Source organism: Protopterus annectens, chromosome 5.part1 (assembly GCF_019279795.1).
Source record: "Protopterus annectens isolate FY-2018-M chromosome 5.part1, PAN1.0, whole genome shotgun sequence".
NCBI lineage: Eukaryota > Metazoa > Chordata > Ceratodontiformes > Protopteridae > Protopterus > Protopterus annectens.
The window spans coordinates 566,306,308-566,331,649 of record NC_056736.1 but is presented as its reverse complement, the minus strand read 5'-3'; the positions used below and the strand labels follow the sequence as shown (position 1 = coordinate 566,331,649).

General features: G+C 45.0%; 1 protein-coding gene across 1 annotated transcript in view; it reads right to left on the bottom strand.

Annotated features, from left to right (window-relative positions):
- Positions 1-25,342, bottom strand: part of XPO4 (exportin 4) — a 1,500,264-nt gene that overhangs the window by 747,834 nt on the left and 727,088 nt on the right. Inside the window, exon 10 of the mRNA XM_044073186.1 lies at positions 9,319-9,493. Within this exon, the coding sequence (XP_043929121.1) occupies positions 9,319-9,493 (175 nt within the window). The remainder of the gene's footprint in view (positions 1-9,318; positions 9,494-25,342) is intronic.

The following is a 25,342-nucleotide window of genomic DNA, read 5'->3' as shown; positions in this document are numbered from 1 at the left end:
TGGAGGCTTCCGTACCAGACTCCTCAGTAATGGGTACCAGTGCTGTTGAGGCCAATCTGGAGCTATTAAAATCATCCTTGGCTTGTCCTGTCTGACCTTTAGAAGTACCTTTGGGAGGAGAGGCAGAGGTGGAAAGGCATACACATGAAGATTGCTCCAATTGAAAGAAAGAGCATCCACTTTCCAAGCTGTGGGATGAAACCTTTTCGTGCAAAACTTTGGCAGCTGATGGTTTAGTGGAGAAGCGAACAGATCTATGTCTGGAGTTCCCCATGACACTGTCAATTTCTGAAATACATGAGGATCCAATTTCCACTCGTGGGGATCCATAATTCGTCTGCTCAACACATCTGCTAAGGAGTTCTGTGCTCCCGGCAGAAACCTTGCCTGAAGATTGAGCTGTAAACTGAGAGCAGTCTCCCACAAAATCATTGCTTGCCTGCATAGAGGATAAGAATGTGTTCCCCCTTGCTTGTTGATGTATCACATGACAGTTGTGTTGTCTGTCAGAACCAACACCTGCCCTGGAAGAAGTAAATCCTTGAAAGCTATTAATGAAAACTGGACTGCTAACATCTCCTTCAGATTGATATGTAGATGTTGTAGTCTGGCAGGCCACTTGTCTTGTATCCACTTTCCATTTAGATGAGCTCCCCAAGCTTTGTCTGAGGCATCTGTCGTTAAAATCTGACTCGCCTCTGGCCGGGTCACAGAGAGTCCCTTGTTTAGGTGACATTCCTGAGCCCACCACAAAAATTCCTTTTGAATGCAAGGTATTATTTGAATGACAGTGTCCAGATCCTGGCAGTGCTGTGTCCATACATTTTTGAGATACCACTGCAGCTTCCTCATATGCAGTTTGGCATTGGGAAGCACCAGAATACAAGATGCCATGAACCCTAAGGCTTGAAGGACTGTCCTTGCAGTCAGCCCGGACTGATGAGATAGTTGATGGAAGTAAAGGGAAAGATTCTTTTGTTTGTCCGGGGTCAAAAAGGCCATCTGGGATGCTGTATTCAGTCTCACACCCAGAAAGCACATGTCTTGAGAGGGTACTAGACTGGACTTTATTTCGTTCACAGAATACCCCAGGCATCTTAGCACTGCTATCACATATTCCAAATGATGAAGAAGCTCTTCCCTTCCTTGAGCCAGAATCAGGCAATCGTCCAAATAAGGATAGATCTGTATTCCTTTTAGCCTGAAGAAAGCTATCACTGGAGCCAGAACTTTCGTGAACACTCTGGCTGCAGTAGATAAGCCAAAGGGCAATGCAGAGAACTGATAGTGAGAAGTCCCAGCTCGAAAACGCAGATACTTCCTGCAACTTAGTCTGATAGGAACATGAAGGTAAGCCTCCTTGAGATCCAAAGTTACCATCCAATGATCTTTGCCCAGCAGAGGTAAAAGCTGTTGTAATGTCAACATTTTGAACTTGGGAATGTCCAGATAAGTGTTGAGGATAGATAAATCCAAAATTGGTCTCCACGTGTTCCCCTTCTTTGGTACTAGGAACAGGCGAGAATAAAATCCTAGGCCCACTTCTGGCATAGGGACCGGCTGTATGGCCCCTAGTTGAAGTAACAGAGAAATTTGTTTGTGAGCCTCTATTCTTTGTTGAGGAGGAACGTCTGGCATGCCTCTGAAAGGAGGCAAGGTATGGAAATAAAACCTGTAACCGTGGTGTATAATATCCAATACCCATCTGTCTTGGGTAATTAAACTCCAAATTTCTTTGAAAAGTGCCAACCTTCCTCCCAAAGGTGCTGCCAGACGAGAAGGCTCTGGCAGCTGAAAAGGTAGGTCATTGGGTCTGTTTACGAAAGGACTGACCCCTGCCCTCACCCGAAGACTGTGCAGGTGAACTCCCTGTTCTGGGCCTAAAAGAGCCCTGAGCTCTGCCCCTACCACATCTAGACCTACCCCTAGACTGGGAATCATAAGAAGGATACGTCCACCCCTTGGTAGGCCAATTTCTACTAAACTTCGGAGGCTGAACCTGCAAAAAATCTTTAACAGTCTGCATAGACTTAGCCTTGTCTTCCATTTTCTTCAAGACTGCCTCAACAGGGGAACCAAACAACATATCAGATTGTAAAGGAGCATCTAAAATCCTTGTTTTAACATGGTCAGACAAATTTTGATCCCTCAGCCAGGCGTGCCTGCGAAGAACTGACCCAGTGGCAGCCACCCTAGACGAGGCCTGTACAGCATCAAAACCACATTGCAAAGAATGCTTACCCACCTGTTCAGAAACATGTACTAAATCTTGTAACTCTTTACAATCAATACCTTCCGCCAGAGCATCAACCTTAGACTTCAATTGTGAAAGGAGATAGTTTTGGTATTTCAACATGTGAAACTGGCAATTCAAAGCCCTCATAGCTAGAGTGGAAGAAGTATAAACTTTCTTTCCCCATCTATCCAAGGCCCTGGCCTCTCTATCTGTAGGAACCGGATTCTTGACCACAGAAGCCTTAACACCTTTAGGCCCCTGGCACACAGTTTCTGGGTCTGCCCTAGGACTCTTAAAAAGATACTTATGAGCTTCAGGCACCCTGTAATACCTATCCGGTTTAACAGGAGCAGGAGGCAAAGAATCAGGATTAAGAGAAGCCTCTGTAAAAACATCTTCCACTACATCCAAAACAGGAGGTATAGCCAAAGGCCTATGCTGGGGTAAAAACAAAAATTCCCTAAGCCTTTTCCTGGAATCAGAGAAGTCCTGACCTTCCCATTTAAAATGCTCCCTCATGGAATGAAGAGTTTCTGAAAAAGAAAAATCCTCAGGAGGAGAAGCAGAAGGAGTAGAGTCATCCACATCAGAATCAGAATAAGGAGAGTACTCCTGCAAGTCTTCAGCCGAAGACTCTGAAGCATCCGAAGCCTGCTCAAAACTCCCTAGCTCAGGCTCCACCCTAGGTCTCTTATCAGGAGGGGGCAAAGAACCCCTAATCAAAGTAATCAAATCTTTTGCCATTTTAAGCATATGCTTCTTGGGCACAGTTCCAGAAGAACTAGGGGTGACACCAACTGAAGCTAAACCTGGCCTGCCTCTAGGAGAAGCCTTGGAAACAGAAGGAGAGGGCCTAACCACCCTAGGCAGGGAGGGAGTATAGTAACCTGAGAAGCCCCATCACCCTGACCTGCCTCCTGAGAGGCCACATCCTGCAATAACAAGGTCTCTCCCTGGGATCCCAAAGAAACCTCCGGTGGAACCACCGGCTCCACCGACACCTCTAAAGAACCGGCGTCTGGTACGGACGGTTCTTCTAGCCTAGGCTTCACTGCTTTGTCCTTGCGCTTCTTCGTAGAAGCGGGCGTCGGCGCATCCGGCGGCATTTTATAATTGCACCGCTTCCGAAGACTAACCTGGCACAATCTAATCTCCTCTTTATAGTGCACTTATTGAATCTAGCACAAGAGCGACACCCAACAACGTCGTGCTCAGGCCCTAAACAAGGAATACACAAAGTATGATAGTCTCTATGCGGTATCTGTTTCCCACAAGAAATACAATTATTCACTTTTTCTGACATCCGGTAAACCACTGAGGCAAGAAAAACTAAAATATTCCCCAACGGGGTACTTAGCCAACTTTGACTCGGTCTGAAACTCCGAAATCGAAAAATTTCAGAACGCCAACCGGCACTTGCAATACTGCTTCTGCATCGGACCATGCGGCAAAAAAGACTGAGGATATGACGTCGGTCATGCACATTTGTACCCTGACGTCCTGATGTCAGTCAAATGCGCCTTGACCGACGTCAGCCTTATACTTTGATATTCGGGCCGACCGAGGACAGCGGACTACCCAAGTGTAAGGACTGCAGCAATGTGAGATGAAGAACATCTCTTATTGTGAGGCGACTACCCTACCACTGCGAAGCTAAAACCTAAACTTACATGTGTTAATAAGCTGGTACACCGAAAGTGGGCTAAAACTAAATGTTAAAAAGTAAAATACTGGTAGATTTAGCAAACAATCCCTCAACCCAGCTTAAAAGTACACATATTTCAAAATGAAGATGCTGTGAGAGATCCTGGAACAATTCCCTCCCTCCCTCCATTAATCATTATATCACAACAGATGTTAAGAACTTTATCTGGGGTAAATGATCGCAATCTATCCTCTGCACTAATCACACCCATCACAGAATACAATATACAATGCCCCCTTTGGTAAGTACTGTAACTAGACATATCAGGCAGCTGGAAAGACGCCAGGGATTCAAAACAAATAAAACGGAACTAAAAGACCTGAGCTAGCAGGAGAGACTAGAGGCTATGTTCCTGTAATCAATGTCCTACAGACTTCTTTAATGGGCAGTCTGTGCTTTTCTCTGCCAGATCCCTAACTGCCCAAAGTCCAAGACATTGTGTATCCCCATAAATCTAACAGTCAGCGAACACTAAGATCAGAGATCTGAATCTGCTTCGGCAGATAAATTATGGTGGAGAAACAAATTCATCACATTAGTAGTCCTTTCATGGAACAAACTTACATTTCAGATCAAACAATGTGATGCATCATCTTCCTTTAATAAGGAGTTAAACAATTGGATGGAAAATCACAAATTCATCCCTGACATGACTGGCCTAACAATCTGAAAAAGGAGTTAATTCCAAGGGTGGGGGCAGTGGCAAGGCATAAATGATCACATGGCCCAGTTGCCTTGTATTTTCTATCATTCTATGATTATGCAAGGGATAGAAGTATCCAAAATATTGTAGCATACGGTCATTCTTAACGACCAACTGTATATTTGCTGATGAATGTGGACTATCTGAAAGTGGAGCCCAAGTGTGGTTGTTGTACAGTATGTGATTTTATGGTGAAGGATGACTTACTGTTAATGGACGTAAATTCAAATTACATCAAGTTATCGTGACACTTTTAACATGGTTCATGTGACTCAATGTCCTTATGGAAGGGCATACTTTAGTGAAGCAAACATTTCTTCACTAGATAAAAGGAACAACGTCAATATTTAAAATATATGAAAATATTACTCTAATGGACTACCGTGTACGTCAAAATTCAAACTACTGCAATTTAAAATCTAGGGTTGCTCACCATTACAATTTAGTGACATTGATAACCATAATAAAATTTCCTAAGGAAACTGAACTGGAAAACTGAGGAACTGATTTCATCTGCATTTTGTTTAAAGATTCTTGATGGATTTTTTGGCTGTATTTTGACTTTTAATGCATTTCTATTAAATCTTCCTTAGATGGCCTGGAGGTGCCAAGTCACTTCAGCCAGAGCCTGCTCCTCCTGTTCATGTTTTGAACACACTTCCTCTGGCCATCTCTACACTATCTCCTTCATTCAATTTCAGTTCTCTCACTCTTCTTCTTTTTCAACTATATTCCCTCCTCTCCCACGCCCCACAAACACAAGGATAACATCTTTAGCAATTCTAGGTTTATAAAATTTAGCTAACACTAGCATCCTAAAAAAAAAAAAAATGGCTGACCTAGAGCTGACAGGTTTCATCAGCACTTTCCTAAACCTCTTGGGATGGTATCAAACGTATGACTGTCAAAGCTTATGACCTATACTGGGGAGACTGACTGCTATAACCCTGTTATTTTCTACTTCCAATACTTATCAATCTTGGAAGGTGCTGAATAACACACCTGTCACATTTTTGTACTACCGATTATTCAGTTTTGAGTGCAAGTTTCCTGAAGTGCTACCTCCTCCAACACTGCATTTCAAATATATCTGGATCAATCATTATTGTATAGATGAGGTAGAGGTCACCTCTAAGAAACAGAATATAACAGTATCTGAAACCCTTCTGAAAAGTTCTAAATTTAAAAACCATGCAACTTTTCTACTAAAGAATCTTTCAGATGGCTTATTTAAAAGACTACAAAACAAAGTACTGCATTCAACAATGAGGTGGATCAGTTATTTGTAAAGTGTTACAATGACAGTCTGGCTCTGTGGCACAGATGGGTGATGCCATATAACTGTAACCAGGATGACTGGGGTTTGATCAGAGACCTCAGCACTGCAGTAACCAGGCAGGGAGTGGGAAGACTTAAGAAGCAAGGCCTGCTAACTATTAATGGATGGAGAGGTATGCACAAATTCGGAGTACAAATAAGTGCAATTTCCCACATGGAAACTGGAGAAACCATTGCCAAGTGCATCAGGGGAGGGGCTGGGCTGCTATGAGGGAATGCCCCTTGTAGAAGTGAAGGACATCCTCAGCAGTCAACCCACTACACATCTCATCCATGGTGCTTCATACGCGTGTGAGTAAGTAGGCGAAAAGTAAAAGGAGCCTGTATCATCACGGAGGGATGTCTAAATTATAGTCCCTGAAAAAATGGCCAGGGGGTGGAATACTGACTATTGAAAGACAGTGAGGACAAACATAAGGGAAAAAGTAGTGCAGTGATCATCCTGGATAAACCAGACACATCCTTTAGAACTAGATGAGCTATGATTTCCTAACTTTCAGATACATACTGGTCAATGTTATAATTGTTGACTACTGCTCTTAGATTTTTAATAACTGTGTTATGTTTCAAAACTGTGACAATAAAATGATCATAGCATATGTCCTTTCTGTAACGTCTAGTGACGCAACATTTACCGATATTAAAGATGAAGTATTTACCAGTGCATCAAGTGAACATTTTACAGTCCATCTTAGAATATTTTACTGATGTAATTATGTTACCCAATCTAGAATCATTAACATAGCTGGCATCCACAGCCCATGTCCTACTTATATTCTCTTTTCCTTTTAGGACTACAGACCGTCAAAATTGCCATTTGATTTGAAGATGGCTATAATTTCTTATGTAATAAGGAAGACCTGAGATAATCTTGGAATGTCTTCAGAGGGAATTGGGGGAATGTGACAAGGGCTAGTCCAGCTCCTGACTAGGAAAGATGGTGGATGTTCATTTTTTTTTAGCATCTTGGCCTTTATTCTGGGGGGGATGGGGGTGGGAATCTGGTCACTGACAAGTGAAGATGACCTCTACCTTACAATCACAGATGCCTCACAAACAAATGCCACAGGAATACAGCTGTCCTTTTCAGTTATCAAAACTCAGGCAGCTGCACCACAGTCCATGGACAGGCATTCAGACTGATGTTTGAATAGTTTCAGCTTGGGAAGACATGCCTTTATCTGAGTGCATGCTGCTTCCTAGAAGGCTTTGCCAGAAGCCTCAGTCTAAGTAAGCATTAAAAGTCATGAGCTGTAAAAGCAGTGACTGAACCAGAAGCCCTTGAGTGTAAGGCAGCTTTCAGACTCCACAGGTATACTGTCAACCTCAAAATTTCTTCTCCTAAGAGTTTTTTTTTTTTGAATGCATTACCTGCAAAAGACTTCACCAATGCCACCGTAATAGTCTTGGACAAGGTGTGCAGCCTCTTTTGGTTCAAGCAGTCCTGAAGAAATTTGTCTCTCTTCTTGACAGTCTCTTGGTTGAACCTAGTACAACTGTGAAGCAATGTCATGCTCTGTCCACACGCAAAAGACACACCGATTATACAAGCATTTTGTTCGGCTTCTTACACAGAATACAGTTACTGACGTTATATATTTGGACACATTCAGTCCTCAAAACTCAATCTCCCCAATCTTTAAAACATGCATTTGCCTGCATTAGCTGTCACATTTGAGCCTAGTTAGTCAGCCCTTCTAAATCCTTCCCTCAAGTTATTCCCCTAGTCTGAACCTTTTCAATCGGGTATGTGTGAAACAGTGATAAGGGCTGGATCAAAAAGGAGCTTTTGCGGCAGTCCACTGGCCACTTTCCTTACTCTTGACAAGCTCCCTGTCACCACAACCCTGTATACTCGTCATCAAGAAAATGGCAATTCAGCTCCTCAGTCTTGGCCCTAAATCCAAATAAGGAACAGAGCAGTTTAAAGGATTCTGAACGACATCCCCTCATGATCCAGTGTCATTAAAACTGCTTCAGAGTATGGTTTCTGAAAAATAGTGGAAGGTACACTCCATGGATATTGAGGAGTTCTTACAACTGACCTACCCAGCAACGACAGCGCTATGAAAACTGCATAAAAATGTATTAAAGGACTAAAAAAAAATAACTGAATTCACTGAGGCAAAAAAGTCAGACACCATGCTTAGCTGCACTGGGAAAATATCATGGATGGTCACTGCTGTCTCCTATTGGGGTAACAAGGTTAGAAGGTAGAGTTGCTTTGAAGGTGCTCAAAAGACTTTGTGACAACCTTCACCTTTGTCCCTTTAGATCTTATTAGGGCCTGAAATCCCTCAATGATACTGAAGTTACTCAAATAAGTATGACTGCGTTGACAGATGGACCAGACCAGAAATACATTTTTTCCATTTGCTGCAGTTCCATAAATCACAGCACTAAACATCATGTAGAAATTGAAATGTGGAGGAAAAAAAGTCACTTCAAAATTTCACTACACGGGAAGATGATGCTTTAAAACTACTACTGTTTAATAATGCAATGCAATGAATTCTGCCTGATGGCAGGGACTCAAGATGGACTTTTCAGTGCTGATAGAAGGGAAAGACCATTCTCACGGCTGGTAACGGAAAATAACTTACAGTTGTACACAGTACTGTAGCAAGAGTAATTCTTTTCTTAGCATATGAAATTAATATCTTACAGGATTACGATCAGGTCTCCAATCAAAACCAACTTATGTACTCATGAAATGGATGTCAAGAAATTCACTTTAAGAGCACAAAAAATTGAAGCTGCAGAGATGATTCTTGACATCCACGTCAAACGCACATAAGTGAGTTATGACTGTAAAGACCCAATCATAACTCTCGACAGTAAATGTAGCTTTAGCTGTCCTAATGTACTACTAAAGAAAAAGGTACAGGAGTGCAATTTTTTTTTTATTTTGTAGCTTTGAAAGCTGCCTCACAGGCAGTGGCAAGAACTGAACTGTTATCATTGGTAATGGAAAAAAATTACTAAGGCAGTCGGAGGGAGTTTTTCAGCTTCCAATACTGCTTTAGCTTCATGGTGCTGCTCTGTATAAGCTGCTATTCAAACTCTAGTGAGAGGCTATAGCTTAACGGTGCTGAAAGATCTCTTTATGCGCTAATGTCAATGAAGTGCAGAACTCTCACAGGAAAGTGTATACATCTAATAAGGCTGATCTAATGAAAAACACCCTAATGATTACTCTGAATATAAAGACATTAAAGAAGTCGAGTGTGTTGATTACCTAGTAGGTCAGCATTTGCATATTACTATTAAATGTTACAGAACCAGTAGAACAAGCCTTAGAAGTAAATGTGAATTTGAAAATTACCAGACACTCACAATTTCTTCTAGAGCAGCACTTCGGCCAAAAGAACAGGTGAGGTGTGTGAGGCAGTTTACAAATGAAGAAAAAAGTTCGCTTGGAATGGCAGTTAAGATCTCACGTGGAAACACTGTTATCAGATTACTGATTATATTTGAAATGCCCACTGCTTCAGAATCTTCTATATCAATCCTGAAAAAAAAAATGAAAAAGCAATTAATCCATTCATAGGAAAGTGCAGAAATATTACTCCTTGTTAGCACAAAATTTGGCGGCTAGCATATTTAAGGCAGAATTAACGGTAAATCTAAAGATGCATTCAAAATGTAAAGCTATGTGAGATACTTAACCAAACAGCAGATGGCTAAAATGCCTTCATATTCAAAAACTGGTTGGGATTTTCTAGCCATTCCGGTGGGCTGCTGGTCTCCATAATGGGTGAACCTGCAGAGTACAGAAACTCAAAAACACTGGAGTAAGGCATGAGCCTATAAGGTAGAGGATCAGAAAATTGCTGCTTCATAATGTATACAAGCACAACTTATCTCCTGTTATGCAGACTGCCAGATTTTCAGTCATGGTAAGAGTAACTACTTTTCGGCAGATGTTAAATAAAATCAGTTTCTTCCACTTTCACAGCTTAGTGAAAAAAACGGAAAAGCTATCTCTCTGGTACACTTTAACAGTACTGTCATACTATATCATCAGACTTCACCATACCATCAACCAGGACGTTTTTCTGCTGATCCTAATCAAGGCAGTAACAGTCTTTACACTGGGACTGTCTACAAATGAAGACTTAGCTTCTTCTTGGCAACAGGCTAATACATAATACTGTTATAACCGTCAACGCCGGATAAAACATGAAATTCAACACCCTATTTAATCGAGTATTTATACTTTACTGACATTAGGTCTTTTTCCATGTAAAAGGACAACACCATTCTATTATGGTGGTCAAGCCCTGGTTATACAGGCCAATACACACAATCACTAATGATTAGCAAGTTATTGTAAACTAGGGGGCCCTCAACCCCTTATGGTCAATACCTCACATAATTATACTAAAACATTTCAATGGCCCTGTCTTCACAGTCTGGATGGCTCTCTAAGCACCACGTGAAGACTCCCTAGGCCATTGGGATAGAAAAACTTTCAGCAGCCTTATAAATTCCACAATGCTTGCAATATTTAGGTGATTTGCAGAAAATACATTTGTGTTAGAGACTTAACATAATTGTAGATGCTCCAGTAGAACCATAACTGTAAATGTTCAAGGATATCCACTGTTGCAGTACTAACCCTGCAGCTCCTACCTGCAGAAAGCACATTGGTCAGCCCAAATTTCAAAACTCTTCTACAACTTGGCTCAGTGTACTCTCCTACTCAGCCATTCGGACAGCCGTTGTATAAAGGGATGCTGGCCAACACAATCTTTTATTTTAGGGTGCCAGCACAACCCACCATGAGGGATCCAGCACCCAAGGGTGTTAATGAACCCCAAACTGCTTCTGTAGACTGCTGCAGAGGCAAGACATCTGATATGTTGGATAGACAGGGAAGATAGCAAAGGGTGACTGGGTTATTCCTCCCAAAATCATCAATACTAGGAGAAAAAAGGACTGGTGCTGCAAGAGTGGATGTACTGAAACACTAATGTAACTATGTTCTTTCTACGATCTACTGGTGCAGTACAGACTCTTTGGAAGACTTCGAACTCACACATAACAGAGTGGCTGGCAGTGGGAAGAGGCAGGAGACAACAGGCTCTGTAGAATGGCTGTGACAAAGTCTGCCCTGGAAACACTGCACAGGATGCAATGTTTTGAAATGCTGCATACAGAAGATTAAACTGCTAACTTCAGTATAGACTGTGTATTTACCTCTTCAAAGGGACGAGGTCTGGGATTGTTTATCACAGCAGTAATAAAAGCAAATGTAATATTATATTTGCTAACAGGCATACCCCTCCTTGCCCTTAACAAAAGAAATGAATAACTGCTCAAATTTCCTGAAATGCTTTGTTCTGTCCATGTAAAATCACAGCTGCCCATGCACATCTAGTTAGGGCTGGATTCCCTCTCCACTATTTTGTGGCAATGTGAAAAATTCAGGGAGGTGAGGAGCTTGGTTAAGAGACAATTCCTGTTATCACCTTAGGCATGAAGGAAGGGTTATTCTTTAGTGTTATTCTGCCCTTGGGAACAATGAGAAAGTGCGCTCTACATAAGAACACATGTTCATAGGAGCTTCAAAAACCTTCTAGCAGAGGTTATATCTACCAAAAAGCAATTTTGCAGGACAGAAATTTGAGGGAGATGGAGGTAGCTAGCTAAAACATTGGCAAACTGAGCATTTCCAAGACACGTTTAGGTTCCATGTTGGAATCATTTCTTTTTTGGTGGCTCCAGATGCAATACACAATTTAGGAATAGCTTGACTGGCAAACGAGAAGAGAGTTTCTAGTAGTAAACAGACTGAGAATGCCAACGTGTATGTTCACAGCGGTATAAGATAGGCCTGTTTTGTAGAGGTCTGACAGCCAGCTGAAAACCAGTGACACCTTGGCAGAATTTGCCCAGATGCTGGTTTCCTGAAGAAGGAAAAAATGTCTACATCTGGCACAACTGAATTGTGAACTACCACAAAATACATCCATATACAATGCCCATTCATGAATGCCTGGGTTCTGTTCTGCTCAGATGGTCTGCCAATCCATTTTCTTGTAATGGGATGCAAGTCATCCAGAGGACCAGAATGGATTCCCAGGCCTGTTGTCATGCTTGCTTTGCTACGCTGCACAGACGGAAAGAACAAGCACCTTACAGATTTTCATGTGCCACATCAGTGAAGTGCCTGGATATGCAGCATTCCCTGTTGTCAACTGGGCTTGAAAGCCCTCACGTTTAGAGTACAGTTGGGTTAGGAACTCAGTGCCTCTAGGGAATTCTGCCTGCAGAAGCTTAGAAACTGGCCTGACTTACACAGAGTTCTTCCCCATCTCCCTCTAGGTCCAGTGGACTCCCTCCTACACTAATGTCAAGAAGTCAAGACTATAAAGAAGCATTGCACAGTGTCATCTTTGCATTTTTCTTTGCCCTACACACATGTAGATTGCTCCCTGGAGTCAGAGTGCAACCCTCCTACATGTGACCCATCCCGTCTGGGAAATTACAAGCTCAGGTACCCTAAAAATTCTCCCTTATGGCTGTTGATGAATCCTGAGAAGGAAGATGCCTGATGTAGAAGAGGGAAAGTACAAATGGGCTAAAATGGGTACCAACCCACATCAGAGGTATGTCAGAGAGAGCGCATGAGATCAGAGAAGGTGGGAAGATGCAGGTAATGGCACTGCAACACTGAATATAATAAACCATCTATAATTATGGAAACTTCCTAACACAGCTCTACTATGCTCTTCATAATTAACTGTTGCAGTACTGAGTCATGGGATGACACCCAGAGCTCATACACCAGTTAGAGCAGCAAAACACAAGACCCTGTAGTATGGCTGTAGCAAAGCTTACCCTCACCCTGGAAATACTAGCTCAGCTGTAATGTCTAGGAAAGTCATGCAATAGAGACCAGGCAGCTGCTTCTCAGATGGTCTGGGTAATAACCCCTTTAGGAAGTCTGTCTCAGCAGCTGTGGCCCCTGGTAGAATGGGCTGTCACTAGAACTCACATAGACTTACAATTTGCAAGTGTAGCAGAAAGCAACACAGTGGTTTACACATCATGAAATGGTTTCTTTTTTTGACTTGTCTTCCCCCACTGCCTTTTGGGAAAGGCAGAAAAAAAAGGTTAGAGCATCTGTATTGATTTGTCCTGTCCAGGCAGAATCTCAACTGTCTATGCACAATTAGGAAATGTATAAATCCACCCCCTTATTATGAAGGGACAGAAAATACACAAAGTTAGACAGCCTGGTCCAAGGATAGTTACTTAATCACCCTAAGCATAAAAGGGTTAGTTCGAAGTGTGACCTGATCCTTATGGAACACCAAGAAGGAATCCCTGCATATGGCAGGTTCTTCTGAAAGTTACCTAGCTAAGGTCAAAGCTACCAAGCAGAGCACTCTTTCAAGACAAAAAAGTAATAGGAATGGAAACAGCTGCTTCAAGTGGAAAAGCAAGGTTTTCAAACATAGAACACAGGTCTCATGGCAGAGGAATCTCCTCTTTGGATAATATTAAATGCAGTAACCCCATTAAAGACATTTTATTTGCAAATTGTGGGGGGGGGGGGGTGAAGACTCGGGCTGATACGCAGAAATCACGAAGGTATGTACCTTTTGAGAGGCATAAGGAAAAAACGGTTTTGCACAGGTCTGACAGGTGAGTGAGAAAGTACAGTTTTGTACCTACCATAAATGTAGATGTCCGATAGGTATGCATCTGCAGTCATAACATATGGGTTGTCCTGCCTCAGGCAGCCCTTCGGTCGGCCGGATTCCAACGTCTGGGTCTGGCCTCGGCTGATGTCGCACTTTCCCTGACGTCAGAGCGTCTGGGGTATAAAAGCATCAGCCGACACCATTTTCCTCAGTTTTTCTTGCCCCAGATGCCAGGTGCCCTCTAGGAAGGCTAAATTTGGATAAATGCAATAAAGTTCCAAACATTTGCAAAATTATATATATATACATGTATATACAAACAAATACACCATAATAGATTCCCCCAGCTAGCTAAAAGAGGGGTAAGTACCCTAGGAATACCACAGAGGGGTAGGAGGGAGGGTAAACCTGACTGCAGATGCATACCTATCGGACATCTACATTTATGGTAGGTACAAAACTGTACTATGTCCTTCAAGGATGCATCTGCAATCATAACATATGGGTAGAATACCATAGCCAATCTGGGGGAGGAGGTACTAAGAAAAGGATGGTGTAGTTAAAATCCCCTGCAGGACTGCAGTAGCAAATCCTGCTCTGGATCTGGAGTATAAAGGTAGATTGTAATGTTTGGAAAATGTATGCCCAGAGCTCCAAGTAGCAGCTTCTAAAATGTCCTTGGTAGCCACCCCTCGTAGGAAGGCTGTAGTGGTGGCCGTGGCCCTTGTGGAATGAGGCCTGATGTTTTCAGGAACTGTCTTTCCATGAAAGGAGTAACAAAATCAAACACAATTTCCTATCCATTTTGAAATTGTCTGTTTGGAAATTGCTTTTCCTTGCACCCCAGTAGCATATGCTACAAATAGTTGGTCAGTTTTTCTGCTAGTTTTAGTTCTGTCCAAGTAGTAGCGTAGTTGTCTGTGTATATCCAGGGTGTGCAGAAGTTTTTCCCCTCTATTCTGTGGATTTGGGAAGAACGTAGGCAAGTGAATAGCTTGGTTCAAGGATACCATAGATACCACCTTTGGCATAAAAGTAGGATTGGTTCTTAGTGAAACTCTATCCTGATGGAAGATAAGAAATGGCTGTACTGCCATTAATGCTTGTAACTCAGATACTCTTCTTGGTGAAGTTATTGCCAGAAGGAATGCAGTTTTCCAAGACAGAAACTGTAGATCCACTGATGCTACTGGTTCAAAAGGAGGAAGTGTTAGTTTCTCCAACACAAAGTTGAGATCCCAAGCAGGTAGAGGGGGTTTTCTTGGAGGTTTAATATTTTTGATCCCTCTCAGAACTTGCCTGAGGAGAGGGTGTGAGAAGATAGGTGGATCCACATTGTATTCTGCTGAAATTGCTGAGGCATGAATCTTAATGGAAGAATAGGACAGGCCATTGTGGAACAATTCTGTCAAGTATTACAGAATATGTGTCATGCTTGCCACTGTCACATCTGAGCCTTTTGGTGTGTTCCAAATGAGAAATCTTTTCCATTTAGCTGAGTATGTCTTCCTTGTGGAAGGCCAGCGAGCTTCCATGATAATGTCCTTCACTCTCTGTGATAAAACATTTTGTTTTGGATTTAAGGAATTTTCCAGGCAGTTAGCTGCAATGTTTTCAAGTTGGGATGCATGATCTTGAAATTGTTCTGCATCAGAAGAAGAGGCCATAGGGGGAGAGGCCATGGTTTTGCCTGTGACATGCTTCTCAATAATGGATACCAGTGTTGCCTTGGCCAGTCTGGAGCTATCAGAATCACTCTTGGCTTTTCCTCCCTGATCTTCAGTAGAACCTTGTACATTCATGGGAGAGGTGGGAAGGCATATACTTTTAGAGCTTTCCAGCTGAAAGAGAGAGAGTCCACCCTCCAAGCTTGTGGGTGGTATGTCCTTGAGCAGAATGTCTTCAGTTGATGGTTGAGGGGGGAGGCGAACAGATCTATCTCCGGCATTCCCTATGCCTTTGCTATGAGTTGGAAGATGTCTGGGTGCAGCATCCGTTCGTGTGCATCCATGGTAGTTCTGCTTAAGCTGTCTGCCAGTGTATTCTCTTTTCCTGGCACGAACTGGGACTGTAGTTGGATATTGAGTTTCAGGCATAGTTCCCATAGATTCATAGCCAGCCGGCATAGAGGGTAGGAGTGTGTGCCTCCCTGCTTGTTTATGTACCACATGACTGTGGTGTTGTCTGTCCTTACTAACAGGTGGCCTTGATGGAGGAAGGGTTTGAAAGCCTCGATTGCATGCATCACTGCCAGCATTTCCTTTTGGTTTATGTGCATGCGTAGCTGCCCTTGAGACCATAGGCCTTGGATACATTTGCCCTCCATCTGTGCTCCCCATCCTCGGTCTGAAGCGTCCGTGGTGATGGTTCGTTTTGTTTTTGGTTTGTTGAAAGGCAACCCTCTGTTGGACTGGCAGGCCTGAGCCCACCACAGAAATTCCTTTTGAAGGCAAGGAATGATTGGTATCAAAGTTTCTAAACTGTGACTGTGTTGAGACCATACACTCGTTAGGTACCATTGTAATTTTCTCATATGCAGCCTGGCCTGTGGTATCAGAATTATGCAGGATGCCATGTAACCCAGGGCCTGCAGGATTTTCCTTGCAGTAAGCTGAGTTTGTCTTGTCAGAATCATGAAGTAATCCGGAAGTTGTTTTTGTTTTTCTTCTGTGAGAAAGGCCATTTGAGTGGTTGTGTCCAGATCTGCACCCAAAAAGGTTATCCTTTGGGATGGAACAAGTCTTGACTTTTGGATGTTGACTGTGTATCCCAAGGCCTGTAGCAGGTGGATGGCATAGGCCAAGTCCTTTATCAAATTTCCCTTGTTGTCCGCTTGTATAAGGCAGTCCAGATATGGGTTGATTTGAATCCCCTGAAGTCTGCAGTGTGCAATTACTGATGCCAGGCATTTCGTGAATACTCTGGGCACAGTAGATAAGCCAAAGGGCAATGCTGAGAATTGATAATGCTCTGATCCTGCAAGAAATCTGAGGTGTCTTCTGCAACTTGGTCGAATAGGGATGTGCAGGTATGCCTCCTTGAGATCTAGAGTCACCAGCCAAGACTCCTTGCCCAACATGGGAAGAAGTTGCAGTAGGGTCAGCATCTTGAATTTTGGCACAATGAGGTAAGTATTCAGTGTGGACAGGTCGAGAATAGGCCTCCATTGATTTTCTTTTCTTGGTACAAGGAATAGTCTGGAGTAAAATCCTTGGCCTTGTTCTGAAAGTGGTACCTTTTCTATAGCTTTCATTTGAAGAAAGTTGTTGATCTGCTTTAAAGCCTCTGCCCTCTGATTTGGTGGCAGGTTTGGCATTCCATTTCTTTTTAGCAAAGTGTGGAAGTGGAACCTGTATCCTTTGTCTATTATTTGCAGTGTCCATGTGTCCCTTGTAATATAATGCCAGTTTTTTGAAAATAAAGCAAGCTTCCCGCCCAAGAGTGCTTCCAGTTGAGCCCTGGTAGGCGGAATCAGAGTAAAGTCATTGAGCCTGTCCTGGTGTAGTAGTAGTTGCTGCTGTTGCACTACTCCTCTGGTTGGCAGGCTGCCACTGACGGCCTCTGTAGGAGCCCTTCGATTGGCCTCTGCCTCTGGGGCGTCTGTTCCTGCCTCTCTGGGCTCTGTCCGAGTCTGGAAAGGACCAATTCTTAGTAGGCCAGTTTCTGCTGAATCTCAGTGGTTGTACTTGCAGGAAATCCTTAACTGTTTGCACAGATTTTGCCTTTTCTTCAAACTTTTTTAAGACCTCCTGAGCAGAGGAGCCAAATAAATTTTGTTTCTCCATTGGAGCATCCAGGAGTTTAGCTTTAACATGGTCTGGCAAAGATTGTTCCTTCAGCCAGGCATGCCTACGAATAACTGCCCCAGTCATAGCTGACCTAAATGAAGCCTCCAATGCATCATAGCCACATTTTAAGAAATGATTACTAACCTGCTGTGAGTTGTGTACCAAATCCTGAAGGGATTTATGGTCAAGGGGTTCAGGAGAAGAAAGTTTCTTATTCAGTTCATCTAACAAATACTCTTGGTACTGTATCATATGAAATTGACAATTTAATGCCCTGACAGAAAGAGTTGCAGAAGTATATACCTTCTTTCCCCATCTCTCTAAAGCTCTAGACTTAGAAGTTATGTACCTACCATAACGTTCCATGTTAGTTGTCTTCTCTCGCCTTCTTTCTTGCTGGATGGGTTCGGAGCCGATCCTCGGCTCCACTGCACTGCTTTAGCTTGAGAACTCCTTTTACCAGCTCGAGGCAACCCTATATCCCATGATGCAAGGCGGAACTACCTCAGATCTCATTTGGTAGCTAACCTACCCTGCTAAGGACTAAGCTAACATATTTAGGAAAAACCAAGTTCATAATAAAGAGTCCTCTAATGAAGGCTCAGGAGGAAACAACCTGATAGGAACTCTTCAAGATCTGTCCAGGCCAGGGGGAAGGAGGGAGGGACGCAAGAAAGAAGGCAAGAGAAGACAACTAACATGGAACGTTATGGTAGGTACATAACTTCTAAATGTTAAGTTGTCAATCTCGCCTTCATTCTTGCTGGATGGGACCGCGTCCCTAGCACCTGTATCCCGGGTGGCTCAATGGAACAGACTCTTGAGAACTGTGGAACCAAAACTGGCCCTGTCTCTGGAGGCCAAATCTAACTTGTAATGAGAGACAAAGGTATGAGGAGTGGCCCAAGTAGCTGCTGCACAAATGGTATCAATGGGTAGTCTATCCTGAAAGGCTGCAGAAGTGGATAGACTCCTGGTTGAGTGTGCTTTCGGTTTAGAAGGTAGTTGCTTGCCTCTGAGAGAGTACACATGAGAAATGGTGGAAGACAACCATCTGGATAAGGTCACTTTAGACACTGGGAGACCTTTCCTGTTTTCTGCATAGGAGACAAACAATTGGTCCGATTTCCTGAATTGTTTCGTTCTATGCAAATAGTACCTGAGCTGACGATGGACATCCCAAAAATGAAGCTTTTGTTCAGCTCTGTCAGAATAGTTTGGGAAAAAACTGGTAGATCTATGGATTGATTAATATTGGTTTGAGACACAACTTTAGGGAGAAAGGACGGGTTCGTTCTTAAGGATACCCTGTCCTTATGAAAAACCAAGTAAGGAACGGATGCAGAGAGCTTGAATCTCGGAAACCCTTCTTGCTGAAGTGACAGCCAGTAAAAATATAGTTTTCCAGGTCAATAACTTCAAAGAACATGAAGCAGATGGTTCGAAGGGAGGTAATATCAAGGATGCCAACATTAAATTTAGATCCCATTGCGGAGGAGGATGCTTTATCGGCTTTAGGAGAAAACTCCTCTCAGAAAGGCCTTGCATAATCTATGAGACAATGTTATTGTCATGCAAGCCAACATGATACTTGGAAATAGCAGCCAGTTGAACTTTTACTGTAGATGAAGAAGATCCTGACTGAAAAACCTCAGCCAGGAAATCTAAAACAGAATGCACAGGAGTAGTAAAGGGATCAATATTCTGGAATTTGCCCAAATAGAAAACGTCGCCACTTGCTAGCATAAATGGTTCTGGTGGACGACTTTAAAGAAGCCACTAAGATGTCTCTGACTGAATCAGAGATCATCGGAAGCCTGGCTAGGGAAGGAAGTGGAGCAACCAAGCAGTGAGGTTGAGAGAATGAATGGCCCGGTGCTGTTGACCCGACTGGTGGATCAAGAGATCCGGAACTGGGTCCAGATGCCAGGGCTGCACCAGGAGGTGACGATGCAGAGACGGAAACCAAATTTGTCGAGGCCAGTAAGGGGCAATGAGAATCAACTTGGCCCTCAAAACGGTGGCTTTCTGAATGACTTGTGGAATCAAGGGAAAGGGAGGAAAAGCGTACAGAAGTCCCCGGGGCCAATCCTGGGTTAGAGAGTCTCTCAGGGGTTGGCCTGCTAGGGGAAAAAGGGTGAAAAAATCGTGGCACTTGTTTTGGGGTGTAGCAAAAAGATCGCAACAAGGTGTGCCCCACTTCAGAAAAATCTGATCCACTACAGATTGTTTGAGAGACCACTCATGAGGCATTAGAATGGATCTGCTCAGCCTGTCCGCCAAGAGGTTGGACCTGCCGGGGATGTGCGTTGCTATCAGAAACCGATGAGAGGAGATTGCCCATTGCCAAAGTCTGAGAGCTTCTCGACACAATGGATAGGACCTGGTCCCGCCCTGCTTGTTGATGTACCAGACCACGGACATGTTGTCCGTTTGTACTGCAATAGTCCCCGTGGGAAGAAAGTCATTGAGGGCTTGCAACGTTAAAAGCACCGCTCTCATCTCCAGGACATTTATGTGCAGATGGTATTCTATGGGTTGCCACGTCCGTGGACCATCCTGCCCTGATAATGCCCCCCCCACCCGATCAGAGAGGCATCCGTAGTAACTGTGGCAACCGGAGGAGGGGGAACAAAAGGTCGGCCCTGATGAAGAAGAGGGGAAGATATCCACCAATTCAGATGAGTCCTGCACGATTGTGTGACTAAGATTTCGTGCCTCATCGAAGACTGTGGAACGACCACTGAGTGAATAACATCCACTGCAGAAGACGCATGTGGAAGCGAGCTAGTGGTAGAAGAACAATGGCCGCAGCCATAAGACCTAGAACCTTTAGTATCAGCCTGGCTTTGACTTTGCTGCTCTGCAATAAAATCCGAACGTATTTTTGGATGTCCAGAATTCTTAGATCTGTTAGTCTGGCTAACATTTTGACGGTGTTTAATTTTGCGCCTATAAAGGTGATAGATTGGCAAGGCCGCAGAGAAGATTTTTCGAAATTCACTGAAATTCCCAAACTCCTGCATAGCTGCAGAGTGTAGTCTCTGGTCTGAAGAAGCTGACACCTGGTGGTGGCGGAGAGGAGCCAGTCGTCTAAATAAGGCAACACCTGGAATCCTTGATGTCTCAGATGAGCTGTGACCACTGTCATACATTTGGTAAACACTCTGGGGGCTGAAGTGAGGTCAAAGGGCAGGGCTCTGAATTGGTAATGACTGGTCCCTAGCCGAAAGCGGAGAAACCTTCTGGAGCGCCTGTGAATCTTTATGTGATAGTACGCGTCCTGAAGGTCTATAGAGCACATCCAGTTGTCCTTGCCCAGAAAGGGCAGAATGGACTGAAGCGTGACCATCTGGAATCTTGCCTTCTTGACAAATCTGTTTAGACTGCTCAGGTCTAATATTGGTCTCCAATCTCCCGTCCTTTTGGGGACCAAAAAGAATCTCGAGTAGACGCCGGATCCTACTTGGTCTGCCGGAACAGTCTGGACGGCTCTTTTTCTAGGAGCTTTGAAACCTCCTGTTCTGCCAAATCCCTTTGACCGGGTGAGATGTCTGGAAGGGATTGTTGAGGTACGGGATACCTTTCGAAGGGGATTTTGTAACCCTCGGATATGATCGACTGTACCCACATATCTTGTGAAAGGGAATGCCAGGCTACTGGGTACAGTGAAATCCTTCCCCCGACTGCCTCCAAGGGTGGACAGTCGGGCAACACCTCAGGGGTGCTGAAAGGGCTTCTCAGGAAGAGACTCCCTGTTGCCCTGGTTCTGAGGACCCCCCCTGCCCCTAGGGCGGCGTCTATTATTGTTACCCCCTCTGCCTCTGGGGGTAAACTGACCACGTGTGTCCGGTGTAGCTCCTTGGGCTTTACGGAACCACATCTTCCCTCCCTTCTGACCCTTGGGATATGGTCTAGAAGGGGTGGAAAAATGGACTCCAACGGCAGAAAGAGTTTTACCGTCCTGCTCACACCTGGTCAAGGTATCCTTCACCTGAGGTCCGAACAAAGCCGAACCAAAGGGGGTATTGGTGAAGGACGCCTTAAAGGGGTCCGCAAAATTACAAAGCCGCATCCAGGCTTGGCGTCTAAGAGCCACTCCTGTGCCTGCGGCCCTGCTCGCTCCATCGGCCGCATAGGATATGAGCCGCATGGAGGAGTTGGATAAGGAATTCAGGATTGCTAGCTTTGAGGCAATCTTTTCTTGAGCCCCAGCAGCAGAAGGATCCTGGACCACTTCACCTAGTTCTTTGAGAATATCTCTTTGAAGCCTGGTGAAGTGACAAAGGTAGTTCAGCGAACGCATAGCAAAGGTCGCTGAAGAAAACATCCGCTTTCCATACCTGTCCATGGTCCTAGAATTCTTGTTAGGAGGATGGACAGGTACTGAAGGATCCGCAAGTTCCTTCTTAGTGGTGGCCGCCACCACCATAGCATCCACAGAGACGCCCTTGGAAAGAAACTGTTTGTCCGTAGGGGCCGTAATAAACTTGGATGGTCTCCTGGGGACAGGTTCCACAGAATCTGGAGCTGCCCACGCCTTTCGAGCCACTACCTGCATAAGTGGGTCGAAAGGCGGAGACACCCAGGAGGTGGAGGGTCGGGATCCAAAAGCCTCCAGGTATACAGACTCATCCTCGGAGGGATCAATGGATGGCCAATTCCCCCCCCTGTTTGAGGAGCTCAAGGATGTCTGAAAAGGAGACATCCTCAGAGGGGGACCGTGGGGAACCCTCAGACTCATCTAAGTCGGTATCAGATGTAGTAGACTCAGGGGAGTCTGTGTGTTTCCTCTTACACGTCCTCTTCCGAGGGGGTTCACCTGCAGGATCAGGAGAAACTTCGGAAGAGGAAGATATTCCCAATGGGGAAACCTGGGGCGATGGATCCCTGGGCCTGAGAACAAGAGGCTGGCAAGAGGTGTCTACAGGCACCGAAGAGGGAGGAGCTAGAGGGATGGACCGTTGACCTGGCTCAGGAGCCAGGACACTCCTCATCACCTCAAAGGCTCCCTCCCGGAGACCGGAATATTCCGTTCGAGGAAATAGGAATTCCGGCTCCACTGAGAGGAAGGCTCCGAGGCCGATGTCGGTGCCGAGCTTACCAAAGCCGAAGCCCGAGAGGGAGGCGGGTCGGACAAGGGTCCGATGCCACTAGCCCCCTCGGAGCCGACCAGGGAAACTCGACGACCGGATCCCTCCAAGGAAGGTCTCAAGGAGGAGATCGGAGCCGAAGACGACGGAGCCGAAGGATGTATCGGCTCCGGTGCCGAAACAGTCGCTGTCCCGAGAAGCTCCGGCTCCAAACTCTGGTGGGGAGTCAGAGGAGGAAGTTCAAGGGGTGAAGCAATAGCCGAAGTCTGCTGAGACTGGCTATGGAGCATTTGGGCCAGTGCCTGCGACTTTAACAGCCTGCTTACCACCCTCTCTAAATCGTGGTCAGACAGCCTGGAAGATCTCGAAGATCGGCTCCGATGACTCCGCTCCGACAAAAGAGGAGACCCCGGAGCAGAGTGGATCGATTCCAAAGACGGGGACCAAGATCTCTTCTTGGAGGAAGTCGTCCTATGGGTTCCAGATGGAGCCGAAGGCTTCTCGGCTCCGATACTGGATACTGCGTCGGCTCCAGCCGGAGCCGACAAGGCAACAGCAGATTGGGTGTCGGAACCGACCCTAGCTTAGAAGGAGAAAGATCGGCTCCGGCCAGAGCCGATCTCGACTCCGAAGGAGTCAGAGCCACCGGGGTAGGCTTGGAAGCTGTAGCCTGACCCCTGGATGGCTTGGAAGGCTTACTGGACCCAGGTTTAGTGGGTGAACCTTCCGGCTTTAGCAAGCCATGGAGGATTAGCTTGTTCCTCCTTTCCTGCAGGACTCGCTGGCTAAAAGAGTGACACAAAGCACAGGAGTCCTGCAGGTGTAAAGGCCCCAGGCAGTAAACACAAGAAGTGTGACCGTCTGTCAGAGACATTTTCTGACAGCACGAGTCACACTTCTTGAAGCCCGAGACCTTTACCTCTTTAGACATAGTCTAAGGAAAAAAGAGTAATAAATACTCACACAGACACACACACACCAAAAGAGTCACACAAATTAATCCCCAAACACAGACACACAGATAGGGATTAATAAGGAAGGCCTAGGCCTAACTGAAAATTTTTATAAAGTATAAAATTTTTCTAAAAGGGGAATAGGGTGGTTAAATGTGACACTAAACACTAAAAAATAGGAAAAAAGGGGAAGATAACCCTGACTAAAGCTGTTTGAAACTCACTTACCTCAGCTGGCAAAAAAGGAGACCTCTTCGCAAAGCGGCAAACGAGATCTGAGGTAGTTCCGCCTTGCATCATGGGATATAGGGTTGCCTCGAGCTGGTAAAAGGAGTTCTCAAGCTAAAGCAAGTGCCGAGTCAGAGCCGAGGATCGGCTCCGAACCCATCCAGCAAGAATGAAGGCGAGATTGACAACTTAACATTCTCTTTCAGAGGGTAGAGGATTTTTGGCAGTGGCGGCCGCAACCCCTTTAGGGCCCTGAGAAATAGTTTCTGGGTCTGCAGAATGGGCTTTATACAGATGGAAATGAGAATCCGGTACCCTGTAGTATCTATCAGGTTTGGCAGGGACCGGAGGGAGAGTATCAGGGGCTGTACTGACATCATTATACACCATCATTAATTACATTCAAAACAGGAGGTATAGCTAAGGGCCTATGTTGAGGCAAATGTAAAAAGGTCCTTAATCTTTTTCTAGAATCAGAGAATTCCTGACCTTGCCATTGAAAATGCTCTCTCATGGAGTGCAGAGTCTCACCAAAGGAAAACTCTTCAGGAGGGGAGGCCGAAGGGATAGATTCTTCAGCATCAGAATCCTCATAGGGCGAATAAGCCTCCTCCTGGTGGTCTGACAACTCAGATCCATCCGTGGAGTCATCCGAAGAGTGTGGGTCAGAGGGGTCAGTCCTGGATCTTTTGTCTGGTGGAGGGTGAGAGGCCCTGTCCGGGTGAGGTTGTGAACCTCTAATTAAAGAAATAAGGTCCTCTGCAAGGCTGAGGATCTGAGAACTAGAGGAAGGCCTCTGGGAGGTAGTCTTGGGAGGCAAAGCTTTAGAAAGTTTAGCAGCTTTAGCCCTAAAAAAGGCCTTAATGGACATGGAAGCAGGGGGCCTAGCTGCCCCACGTGCAGGAGTAGAAATGTCCAAAGGTATGGTGTCGGACATTTCCTGGACACTGGTTTCGGTAGGTAGCTCGGTAGCCGACTCAGCCGGGGCCTCCCAGGCCACAGTGGTCGGTTGAATGGATTCGGAAGAAGGAATCTCCGAGGACTCGGTTTCGGCCGAAACAGAGACACTCGCGGTAGGCCTTACCGTGGTTTCAGCCGAAACCGCGGGCCGCGAGTGTCGGTCCTTGTCCTTCCGTTTTTTCACCAAATGCGATGTCGGAGTCTCCGACGGCATTCTATATGCAAAACTTGCCCCAAAAAATTCCTCTGCAAACTCCGACCGACGTCTAAGAGTTCGTCGGTTGAAGGAAGCACAGGCTGAACAGGCTGATACGTCGTGGTCTGGGCCTAAGCAAGGAAGGCAGTAGGAATGGAAATCCTTATGAGGTATTTGTTTCCCACAAGTTAAACAATTATTTACTTTGACTGACATCGGCTGAGGCAAGAAAGAGTCCCCAACGGGGTACTTAGCTTTTTCAAAGTCTTCGGTAGCTGAATTCACTGGATCTGACCGACCAGCACTTGCGAACAGCTTCTGCTTCGGGCACCGCGCGGCAAGAAAGACTGAGGAAAATGGCGTCGGCTGATCCTTTTATACCCCAGACGCTCTGACGTCGGGGAAAGTGCGACATCAGCCGAGGCCAGACCCAGACTTTGGAATCCGGCCGACCGAAGGGCTGCCTGAGGCAGGACAACCCATATTT